The 13,301-nt window shown below is 35.9% G+C and overlaps 1 protein-coding gene across 1 annotated transcript; it reads left to right on the top strand.

The window, feature by feature from the left end:
• Nucleotides 1–9,475: 9,475 nt before the first annotated feature.
• On the top strand, nucleotides 9,476–9,937 carry LOC141457093 (uncharacterized). The gene has a single exon (XM_074133611.1). The coding sequence runs from the start codon at nucleotides 9,476–9,478 to the stop codon at nucleotides 9,935–9,937; it is 462 nt and encodes a 153-aa protein (XP_073989712.1).
• Nucleotides 9,938–13,301: the final 3,364 nt, after the last annotated feature.

The following is a 13,301-nucleotide window of genomic DNA, read 5'->3' as shown; positions in this document are numbered from 1 at the left end:
GTAATTTGTCATTTTCGTTACGGTTTTGTAAATTATTATTAGTTAAAAGTTATTTTGTTTTATTAATAAATAAATTATAAAATCTAATTTATGTGCTGAGAAATTTATTTCATTTGAAAAATACTTTTTCAAAGAAATGTTGATGCTCAAAGAAGAAGATGTGCAAAATATGTATTTTCTTTTTTAAAATTAGTTTAAATACTTCTTGGGAAAATGAAAAATAAAGGAAAAACAATCTATGAAGAAACCTTGACCTAGAAAGGAAATCTTTTATTATTCATGACAAAGAAAAGCTCCTAGCATTTCTATTTTCTATATAATATTTAATGCAACACAGTATTCTGTTCTTTATAAATCGCCCAAACTTTCTTTGGGTTTCTGTAAATAGCTTTTTGTCCCCCCTGGGGCAAATAGAAAGATTCTATGGCACTCCACAATGAGAAAATGTTATATTTCAAAAGTCTATACGGTAACCAAAGCAACCATTTTGCCATTTTAAAAATTTTACTTTATACTAGGGAAGGGTTTAGCTGAGTGTTTAGCGAATGCTGGATTCCAACGCGGAGATCACGGGTTCGAATCCAGCTAGCTGGCCCTTAGATTTTCATCTTCCTAGGAGGTACTTACTGCTCACAGTCCGGTGATATTCCAGTATTTCTGTTACGAGGGAACACTATCCGAAAGGTCGGCTGTGCACTGAAAAAAGTTCTGGGTGCCAATAACCATAGTTGTACCTTAAATAAAAAAAAAATTGTGCTATTAGTGGCCTAATTACGAGAAAGCTTTATTGAGTTCATATCACTTAATTTGGTTGTTATAAGTGAAGGAAAGAACGCTCAAGATATATGAAATGAAAAAATAAACTTGAGTTTTTTTTGGCATTGGCTTTCGCCATACAGCCAGCATCGTCTAGGTGCTTATCACTAGAATATCACTCACTCTCCATTCTTACTTATAAATACATTCGCTTCACACATTTATCCCTCTACTGTATACAACTATTTACATAAATTACAATTAATGGATGGATCAGTACTCCATTTTTCCTGCCATCCTTATAGCATAACCGAAATTAAAATCACGTAATCCTTCTCTAATCATTTTCTTCCATTCATTCTAATCGGCTATAAATTTTAAATACATTCATATTTCATTGCTAGCTCTGCTATAGATTTAAGCACATAGATGTTGGTGGAGAATATTATGTCTTCATAGCGAAATGGTGCATCTGTATAAGTCGTCAAACATTCGTTTTCTTTCTACAACATAACGTGGACATATCATTATTATATGTTTGAAATCCTCCTCCTCATTGCAATCTACGCAAAGAGGAGAGAGGACATTTTGTTGATCCTGTGAAGATACGATCCGCACACCGCGTGGTTCGCTCTCAGCCTGCTTATTGTCGTAACAACCCATTTATTAGTGACAGTTCCCTTAATAAATATATTTTTAAAATTTTATTCTAATTATATTAAAATATTATACGATATTATACTCGTACTAAAAAAATAAATGATGTTATATTATTATAAAAACTAGCTACTTCTAAGATTTAACCTGGTTAGGAATGAATGTAGGGGTACTTCGAAGCATTTTCAGAATTGTACATTTGCAGACAGTGGACCATCAACGAATCTAAAACTATCTGCACTAATACACTCGTAGATGCAAAATTCACAGTAATACAGCACAAATTCATTGGCCTTAGTCATTTAAATCGAAATAAGTGAACGAGCTGCTCGCTAAAGCTTAAGGGATGATTGTTGAATGAGTTGTTGACAAGAAAGTGTACGCAATGTACGGAATGTAGCGTCGAATAATGACTTGGAGGTTTGTGAGTTTTATTATATTTGTAGCTCTCCACTCTTAAAAATTGGCGAACAAAATAGTTTAACTCTTCAGGAGATACCAGTACTTACTTTTCTTGTAAACAGTTACCAGGAAATACTATATAAAAGCATAGAAATACAGAATTATAGTTATTGATTTTACCATTGCGGTTAAGGCAGCTAGTATATTGTAGTAATTTGCTGCAGATGACCGAGAAAGCTGCAATGTGTACAGTCTTAACGATATTGTCTTTAATATGCTCCAGTAAATAGAAATCATTCACAACGTATAGCAACTATTATGAGGCAGATGTACATTATCCACAGTTCCCAACTGCTGCTTCTATATTTGCCTTTGAACTGTTTGATGTCTACCACTTTCTTAATTGAATGATTCGTTACTATAGCAACCGCTAGGGAAGTAACCAACCAATCTGTCATGAAAGCTTATTAATCTACCCTGCCAAGAAATATAATCACAAAAATATTATTCAGATGGCGATATTTTACATTTTTTATTTAACGTTATTAATTTTATTTCTGAGTGGTCTACAAATGTTGGTTGGGCAAATCTTTCTCTAGTTTTAGTGGAATAGAGCTCAATGTGTTTTTATAAAAATTTGTTATTTCTTTAAACGAACAACATTCCCACAGATCTGTAGAACCATTACATTTATTTGAATATATTCTGAAAAAATTGATTTTAATTTTTGGTTTTGCAGGAGCTAATGAACCAATTGTCTTAGCATTTTTCGTGAGCACTAATATTAGTCTACTAAAATTGTATTGAATCGTTGCAATATAAATAATTTGTGATCAAACTGAAAATAAAAAATTCAGAGAAAAAAAAGTCAGCTTATTTAAAAGTATTCTATAACTTGAGATGAGACAACTTAAAACACCCGTCGTTTAAACTTTTCTTTTTCTAAGTTGACTGAAGAAACAGGTTCTATTATCTGGAAATCGTCTAGGGAAATCTAGGTAACATTTTTCCCATGAGTCACTTCTCTACAACTTTCAGCTTTGTTCATTCTGTATAATCTTTAACAAAAATGTGATGAATACTTGCAAAAAAGGAAAAAACTATTATTGCATAAAAAGTTAATGTTGGGTAGAAAAATTTATAGTGTGCAATTGTATTCTACGAGGGTCGTTTGAAAAGTCCGTGCAAAGTCAGAAAGATAGCACTACTGGCGCGTATCGAGGTTATGTTTAGTTAGTAGCATCTCTTGGAAGAACACTCACCAAGTTTCAGCCAGATCGGTCTATTTCTTTGTGTTTGGCATTCGTTTGAATCGAGGAAGTCGAGTGATTTTCAAAAAATGGACGAAAAAGAATTTCGTGTGTTGATTAAACACTACTTTATGAAAGGCAAAACGCCTCAGGAGACATAAGAGAAGCTTGATAAACATTATGGTGACTCTGCACCTTCGATTAGAACAGTTTATAAGTGGTTTCAAAATTTTCGGAGTGGCCATATGGGCACAAGTGACGCTGGACGTTCTGGACGCCCTGTTGAGGTTACTACTCCAGAAATCATTGATAAAATCCATGATATGGTGATGGATGACAGAAGAGTGAAGGTGCGTGAGATTGCTAGTGCTGTGGGCATCTCGAATGGACGGGTACATAATATTTTGCATCAACATTTGGACATGACAAAGCTATCCGCAAGATGGGTGCCGCGATTGCTCACGCTTGACCAAAAATGAAATCGTGTTAAGTGTTGCAAGGACGGTTTGCAGCTGTTCCAGAAGAATCCGTAGGACTTTAAGCGTCGTTTCATCACTCTGGATGAAACATGGATACATCACTACACTCCTGAGACCAAAGAACAATCTAAACAATGGGTTACCAAGGGGGAATCTGCGCCAAAAAAGGCGAAGACCGTTCCTTCGGCCGGAAAGATTATGGCGACTGTCTTTTGGGATTCGCAAGGAATAATCCTCATCGACTATCTGGAAAAGGGTAAAACTATTACAGGTGCATATTATTCATCGTTATTGGACCGTTTAAAAACCGAGCTGCAAGAAAAACGCCCACAATTGGCCCACAAAAAAGTCCTTCTCCATCACGACAACGCACCAGCTCACACCTCAGCAGTTGTGGTCGCAAAATTAATGGAAATAGGGTTCCAACTCGTTTCACATCCCCCCTATTCTCCAGACTTGGCTTCCTCGGACTACTATTTGTTCCCCAATATGAAGAAATGGCTGGCGGGAAAAAGATTTTATTCAAACGAGGAGGTGATTGCAGAAACGAATGGCTATTTTTCAGACTTGGCAAATCCTATTATTCGGAAGGGATCAACAAACTAGAGCAGCGTTGGACGAAGTGTATAAAGCCTAAAAGGAGACTATGTTGAAAAATAAAAAAGGTTTACCCCAAAAAATTAAATAGTTTTTATTTTTGCACGGACTTTTCAAACGACCCTCGTATGTCCTGGACTTTGTTCTTAGTTTTTGATTATTGTGATAATATGAGCAATTTAATTGCAAATTTCGTCAGCTATTCGCGTCCAACCGAAGATTCATTTGATCCAGGATGTAAACAATCTTGCTAAAATTAATCACGATTTTATTTAAGTCCTTCCTTGGTAAAATTACACTTTTCCCCTTTAGATGCAATCATTCTTCTGATTGTATAACAAAATCAATTACCTTCCATTTATTATAATTATTATTTTTTTGTTTTTTATCTTTCATGATTTAACAAATATTGATTCAGCAATAAGTCGCCCTTCCAATTGTGTTCAATTCATTAAAATGTAATTTAAGCGATGTTGTTGCTTGACACCAGAATATTGTCAGTGCGTGCTTTACATGTGTAATTTTCTCTGCTCCAAGGAGTTGTCTGAGTTCGTTGTTGAACGTTACGTAGTTGGAGACTTTGTACAAATAGATTGGAGGCGGTTTGTGCTAGGGTTGATCATTGACTACTGGCATTATATTAAATTTATTATCTGTCGCAAAATCTGATACAAACTATACTTGTTGTGGAGGTGCTGATGAAGTTGTCGCCGGTAAGTTATGAACTGAAGCTGTTTGGATTTGTTGCGTAGTCTTGAGAAAGTACAGAATTTGCTTGACGTGTTAAAGGAGGTGAAGTGACCCGAGGGATTTTATTTCTTTTTCTATTTATCTGGAGAAAGGTTAATAGTGTTTGAAGTTCGTTTAGATCGGTTTAATGATGAAGTTGTAGAATCGCTTCCAGAGATAGATCCTCCGATGTTCATCTCGCTTAGATCCATGTTTAAGCCGCCGAGGAGGTTAATATTTGTAGTTTTCCTTTTCTAATTGTTTTTGGTAGTAATAAATAAATAATTAGGTTATCGCACTTACAGTTCATTAAAAATCAATATAACATTGTTCCTAATCAGTAGTTTCAAAACATGTTAACCATTTTGAGGAAAATCGAGGAACAATTTAAGTATAAAATTTGATCATACTGATTGTTTTCCGTATGAAGGAATTTTCAATAACGTTCTCAAACATTTTTGTATACTGAACTATCCAAATACACTAATTATGCACTACAAAATACAAGTTTTATCAACGTACATTATAAAAATAAACATTCATGGTGAAAGATTTAATGTTAAATGATTTGTAAATATTAAAAGACAAACTGATGGCAGAAAATAAATCTAAAATTAACTGTAGCTTTACTTAAGTGTAAAAGATTTTTCTTTTTCACTGATCAAACTGCCCTAATAATAATATAATTAATGTATGAATTAGTTAATGTGTAGTTTGCGTGATAAATTAACGAGTGCATGTCAAACAGGTTTATTTATTATCAGCTCAACATATTAAACTACACACAACCTTTATTTCTTTAGCATAGGTACTGCACCATTTTACTGACTTAACATTTATAGTCTACTGCAGAATATTATTTTTAATTCATCTTTTCAGCCAACAATATTGACACTAAAAAGTATTTTACATATTTGTTTTGTAACAATTTAATTTCTGAACGATGCTTTCGACAGGGTATGGCACCCAGGACTGTTGTACAAGCTGAAGCAGTTCCTTCCCACTCTTTATTACCAAATCCTTCAATGCTATTTGACAGATCGCTACTTCAAGGTTAGATGTGGCATTGAATTCTCTGATGCTAAGTCCTGCAAGGAAGCATCCTTGGCCCAATCCTGTATCTAGTGTACACTGCTGACATCCTAATCCCACAGCACAAGCCTTGTCCACAACAACCCATCCTGACAGTACTCCACGACGCCTGAAAAGACGTTGGCCCCACGTCCTTTTACCAATTTCCTAAACTTCCTTCCAACCTCTAGAGAGTTCCAGCATTGGCTGGCCCCACTCAGGATCCTCCAGGATTCAGCTTACAATCTGTGCATAAATCAATTAAGAACACATTTACTTGATGTATGTACAGGTTGTAAATAAAAAAAATAAAAAAATCTGTTTGTTCAGATTGGAAGTTTGGTGAAAAGATCAAATCTGCAAAAAATCAAAAGATCTAAAGCTTGCTTAAATTTTTTGCCTATATTTATCCAATTGCACTAGCAGCTGACATGAAAACCCATATTATATTTTTCATTAGTATTTTTAATTCTTCCCTTACTCTTTCCATAGTACCAGCCAACGGGTATATCTGATTTAATTTCACTGGCTCTCCTGAGGAATCCAGTCCATCTAGCCACCAAATGCGAACTTCTTTCTCTAGCTTACTTAGCCTCGCTCCTCCTAAAAATCTGCCCCGAAACCTCTCGTTTAAACTAAGTCCATATTTACAGTCTGCACTAAGCGATATCAATCTGCTTAAAATGAACTTAATTCTGGTAGTAAAAATAGTTTTTTTTTTTTTTCATTTTATACAAAACATTCAGTGGAAGTACGATACCTGAATAGTCAAAACTATCCGGCTGTCTAAGTGTGAACCAATTTTTTTTTACAACTCCTAGGCTCTCTGCTCTCACGAAGGCTAGTAATAGTTGTTCTCTAATTTCACTGTAGGCCATACTAGTACCTCCAAGACCCTTCACCTCGCATACTCTTTCAAAATGGTCTAAATATTGTTCTGGACTCACCTTTGTACGGTCAAAAAGGTCACAAGAAAATATCTCCATTTTCTTCTGCAAATTTTTCTCCCATTCCATCCAATTCAGCACAAAAACAGGTTTTACTGTATTTACTTTTTTATATTTAAAAGATGAATAAGTTGAGTCATACAAAAAAAAATCTAATGCTTTAAACTAATCAATATTATAGGCCTTAGTTGTCATGGCACAGCAAATCAACAGCTAGAGAACATTTATTGACCTTCCAATCTGGTTTTCCTTCCATTTTTCTAATGAAGCGCCGAGACCTTCACTGGCGTTGCCACTCTACAGATAATATTCTCACTCTCTGTACAAAATTAAAATTTCAAACTCCAAAGTTTAGAGCATATTTCTTTTTGTTTAAAAAGTTAAAAATCTATAGCGTGTAAAAGTAAAGTCATCGCCTATTTTTTCAGTCTGGGCTTAACGTCCAACTACCAATCAGGTGTCGTGGACGGTGGCGACTAGCAATTATACTTTACTGTAAATTCCTTTTATTAACTATTAAATAAAATCCAAGGCCTAAGACTGGGAATCGAACCCAGTACCACAATACATATTAGCTTCGCAGGTCTCGCCTCTAACCGCTCGGCTACCGTGGCGCCACTATAGGGTGTAGAACAAAAGCAGTTAAGGGAAAACCTAAGACAAATGTAAAATAAGTTCAGCTAAGTGGTTCTTTCAATAGTGGAATTTTAACAACATAGTTAACCTACTTTAATAATATAAGCGTAAATTATTTTGAAATATTTCTTTAGAGAAACAACACAAGTGTTGTGTTAAGGAGAAGTGTCCTTAATGATTTTTTATAGAAGAATGTTTTCAAATAATTGTTGTACTCCAACAAGAACAAAATATATTACATTTTTATACAATCATTAATTAGATAAGTGCCTTAAAACTGCTTTGAAAACGAAAATGTTAAAAACTAGAAAACTCAGTACTTAAGTGATTGATTAACGTTCTAGTTCCAGTTCTTTTTTAAAGGCCAAACTCTTCACTATGGTAAGAAAACAGTTGCGAATGTAACAGAAGAAGTTTTAAAGTGTGTAAATAGCTGTTTTTCCACTCGGCCTGCTGACTTAACGACCAACTGGATTAACTGCAAAATAAACAAAAGAAAAAAGCAAAAAAGCACAAAACTAAGATACTTGAAATGTTAAACTGACACTTAGAATGTATTTATACTCTTTCTTCTTTAAGGAAACCATTTCCTTTAACTCAAACTAAATAAAATAAAATAAAACTAAGATAAATGCACCCCATTTTCAATGAAATAATTAAATTACTTTTAAATGAATAAAGTATTACATTTAAATGGTGAATAGTGATTTAATGAAGGTTCCAGGATTATTTAGAGCTCTTTTATGCAATGAAGGGCAGCTATTAAAGATTGGTTTCGAGTAGGCAGAATTTATTGCACCCAAAAAGCACCAACTAGCTCTTTATTATGAAGTGTTGCAATTGTCGCTGATTTTATGCGACCAAATGCATGTTCTTCTTTTCTGCCTGTTTTTGTTGGTGTTCGAATTCTTTAGCCTCCCATTACATCGTTCGATCATTAGGATGTATGATAGAGCTAATTTGTCCTAAAGAGAGGGAAAGACAGTAAAAAGTTTAAATATTTTTAGATTTGTTGTGCTCCCCAAAATGAGTTCAAAGTTAGTTGAGATGAATGAAAAGATGCTGCCCGAAACAAGATCAAATTTAAATATTGTAGAGTCGTAATGTTAAGTGAGTTAATTGTAGTGCAGTGTGAAATGATACTTTTTCGAAGTTATCAAGATCCTAACTATGGACAACAAAAATTAAGTAGGTAAGTGCTTTTACGTAGAAATAAGTTCTATAATTTTTATATAAATTATTATATCTTATATTAATTATATTCTAAATAATAGGTACTAAATTAAAGTACTCGCCTATTTTTGCAGGCGGGGCTTAACGTCCAACTGCCAAATTAGGTGTTACGGACGAGGGTTCATGCTTTACTATAAACAAATAAAAAGTAGTCATACGCGGGATTCGAACTGGGGATCTCCCACATACAAAGCCACTCTCTTGACCACTAGACCAACACCTGCCTATAATTAATAAGTATATTTGTTTTAAAATATATGTAGTATAACTTGGACCTCATGAGACTTCTTTAAAGTCGTTTCCAGTAATGCTTAATCCAATGATTAATTAATTTTATTTTGGTAAGGCTTTAACCCCTAAAATATTACATCACAATGAAGGGAGAACCTACATCTTTTCCAGAGCCCTACAAAACCCAGGAAGGCTATTTTCTCTGGGATATTACCCACAGACACCCAGAGCATCTGTTTTCGACACAACATTTTGTATTGGTTTTGGATTGTGTAACGACATTTTGCTAATTTAGACCGTCTTTGGTCAACACAGTTTCGAAGGAGTGAGGGAATTTAAATATTTGGGAGCTACCCTTACATCCAAGAACGAGGTGAGCCATGATGTTAAGAGCAGAATAGCAGCTGGGAATAGATGCCTGGGCATGCTAAGACAAACGCTCCGGAACAAAAACTTGTCCAGACAGGCCAAAGTGGTCATCTATAAAATGATTATTAGACCGGTTGTTATGTATGACTCGGAGATGTGGGCGCTGACGGTGGCCGATGAAAATAGACTAAATTGCTGGGAAAGGAAGGTTCTTAGAACTATCTACGGACCTATAGCTGACAATGGAGTTAGAAGGAACATCAAGCTGAAGGAGCTTTATAATGATGCAGACCTGGTGACCGCTATTAAAGTCGGAAGACTGAGATGGCTGGGGCACCTAGAAAGAATGGATCGTGGGAGAGGCCCACGCAAAGCTTTTGAAGGACATCCTAGGGGGAAAAGACCGCGGGGTAGACCGCGACTCCGTTGGCTGCAAGATGTGGAGGATGACCTCCAAAAAATGCAGATACACCAATGGAGAAGAAAGGCAGTAGATCGAGAGGGCTGGTCTAATCTGCTTAAGGAGGCCAAGGTCCTACAAGGGCCGCAGTGCCAAAGGAAGAAGAAGACCAGACGGTAAAGACTTATATTATGTGATTATCTGAGATGCGAATTTAGTGGATTTTCTTTCTGAAGATGGGATACCCGTAGGAATCCTGGAGACTATGTTCGGCAGTACCAAACCGCTTCTCCCTGTCTTACAGTTTATTTAACGAACTCTAAACTGAAAATAATCAATGTAAAGAACTTCGTACAGTCGATTAGATATTGTTCAGCCTTCAACTCGTCCAGCTTGTAAAAATAGTTCACAAATAAAAAAACCTGCTGAGTATTTTCTTAATTTTTCCATAATAATGTTTTATATTCAATTATTGGTATTTATTTTAGCCAACATTAAGTGGTGGAAAAACCAGTCTCCTGTTTGCCACAAATCGGGTCTTTTTTGGCGAACACTATTGCGCAATCTTTTCAAAACTTCCAAATACAAGGTTTGATTGACGGTCTGACCTGGGGGGACAAACTCTGAATGGACTACGCCTTTGGCATCAAAAAAGCAAATCAGCATTGTTTTGATGTTTGACTTGACGACATTTTTTTGGTCGGGGTGAAGATGACGTCTTCCATTGGCTCGACTGTTGCTTTGTTTCTGGGTCATAACCATAGCACCATGACTCATCACCAGTAATGACCTTTGACAGAAAGTCTGGATCAGTTTCAAGCTGTTGTTTCAAAGCACGACATGTTTCAACTCGATGTTTTTTTTTATTGTCAGTCAGAACTCGAGGAACAAACTTGGCAGCAACCCTTTTCATCCCCAAATCTTCCGTTAAAATTCGCTGAACCGAGCTCCAAGATAACCCACTACTCTCTGACAGTTGATCAATTGTCTGTCGACGGTCTGTGAACACCAGCTCTCGAATTTTTTCAACATTTTCGTCGATTCGGGCAGTTGATGGACGTCCAGAACGAGGTTTGTCATCAATCGACATGTCGCCATTTTTAAACCGAGTAAACCACTCGTATACTTGAGTTTTTCCCATAGCGTCATCTTTGTAAGCTGTTTTCAACATTAAAACACTTTCAGCAGCATTTTTGCCGAGTAGAAAACAAAATTTCAGAGCTGCACGTTGTTCACTTAAACTTGCCATCATAAAAAACGAAAAAAGGACAAAACAGCGCTGGTAAAAACAATCACTGCAGATGAACAGAACAAGCCAGGCAGACAACACAGGCAGGACTGAACTGGCAAGGAATTGCGCTATACACGTCTAGCGGCAGAAATGCGTACTACATAAGCTCCATGCGCGGCAACGCAATTCCGGTTATTTTTGGGTACTCCCTCGTAGAAGCTCTTTTAGCTGCCTCGAGATTGTCGATTCAGCAAAATACAATTTTTGTTGTTTTTTTTTTTTTCTTTTTGCATTCTAAAAATTATTAATGAATTAGATTCAGCTTCCAACGCTTCGATAGCGTTGACCGATGAAAACTTGAAAATCTTCTCATCAATACATGTTTAGAATTTTACTAATTAGTATGAAAATTTCCATCAAAACCTGCAATCCAACTGTTACTGAGCAGATATCGTCAGGTAACATTGCGTAGTACAAATAAATTAACTAAAAAAAAGAATGAGATAATTAATTTCAACTAAATTTTATGAGTTGATGTAATCGCAGATTAAATTATTTACTATTGCTTGTTTTATGCCACATTTTGATTCTGGTTTTTTTATTGATAATGGGTTATAAAACCCTTTTCATGAAATATTTTTTTGATGTAAGTGGTGCTACATTATAATCTATGCACCATCTATTTCCAACAACCAGTTACTACCATTCTACCATTGTCAAATTCCAAAGAGGCATATTCCTTCTTCCTTTAATATTTCGTTGAAAAAAATGTCTGTAATTTAAAAAAAAGTATTAAAGTTTTTATAATTAATTTTCTTTTGCATTAATACTACTGAACATATAATATAAGAATCAAAATTATATTTATCAAGAGAATGAAAAAGAACATTCTCCTCGAGCGCAGTGGTGGAAACTGACAGTGGAGCAGTGCGGAAAATGGGAAGGGCGTCTAGACAAGGACGTTAAAAGGAAATATAGAGCTGGGGAGGAATACAAAAGGAAGTCAGCATGCTACAAGGGACAGTTGCTAGGCAACAACTTTTCCCGCAATTTCTTCTCCACATTATTCACACATTACTATATAATACATATTATTATTTCTACGAAGAAAATTTCTAAATAAAATGATTGAAAACTCCTGAGGAATGAGGCCTCCGGGACTATTTAGGACTAATTGAGCCACAATTTTATGAAATTATAAAAGTAACTGAAAGTTCCTATAAAGCTGAATTAATAAGGTTTTCAAAAAATGGTGGAAACTGCTGAATATTTCAAATCAATCTGAACCACTTATGAAGTTCATCTCTTAGATTTCTTTTCCTAGCGAACGTTATACACTCTTATTTTCCCATACAATTTTTCCATTCACTCATGTTCATTAACAAGCGAGTGCGATTCTAGAGTAAAATGACAAGAGTGAGAAATAAAGAAAGTACCCATTGCTGTCATTTGTTGGTGTCAGTAATCACAAGGCCACTGGCGCCTCAGTTGTGTAATGAAGTTGTTAGTAAGGTAACGAGGTGTGGCTATTAAATAAAGAGATTGATGCTGCTACAGAAGAACTATGCATGCGCCAAATCCTAACGACCGACAACTGTGCAGCGTAAAGCCTTCTCTTTCGATTGCAGCGTCTCACGTGTTTGTAGAGAAATCTGTCTGACCGGAACCGTCGTTTGTGTAAGAGGTGTTAGTTTCGTATTGCCGAAAACATGATACTACACATGTAGTAGAGCAACGAATTGTCGTGAAATTTCACATAGAACTGGGTAAAACCGCTACTGAAACTTATCTTTTATTAAAAGAATTTTATGGAGATGAATGTTTATCACGTGCGCGAGTTTTAGAGTGGTTCAAGCGTTTTCAAGATGGCCGAGAAGACGTTGGAGATGATGACCGCCCGAGTCGCCCTTCCACGTCATGGGTTCTCCATCAAGACAAAAAAGCCGGCTCACACTATATTGTCTGTCAAGACGTTTCTAGCCAAGTACAACATCCCAGTTTTAGGCCATCCGCCATATTCGCCTGACCTGGCCCCCATGTGACTTTTATCTGTTCCCCAAAGACAAATCTGCATTAAAAGGATCACGATTTCACAGTCCGTTGAAGCTGTGAAAGAAAAAGCGGCACGCGTCATGCTCACAGCTCACAGAAAAATACTTCCAGCATTGCTTCGAACAATGGTAAATCCGCATGGAGCGTTGTAGGGATAGTGGAGGGGTGTATATAGAAGATGATAATAACTAAATATGTATAAATTACTACTGGGGATTGCACGAAGTCCTTATTTCCCCCACCATCTCCAAAAACATTCCA

The sequence above is a fragment of the Rhodnius prolixus genome, unplaced genomic scaffold (assembly GCF_049639745.1).
Source record: "Rhodnius prolixus isolate KJV_2025 unplaced genomic scaffold, Rpr scaffold_10, whole genome shotgun sequence".
NCBI classification, from domain to species: domain Eukaryota; kingdom Metazoa; phylum Arthropoda; class Insecta; order Hemiptera; family Reduviidae; genus Rhodnius; species Rhodnius prolixus.
Note: the sequence above shows the minus strand (reverse complement) of the source record. Positions and strands in the feature narration are given on the sequence as shown.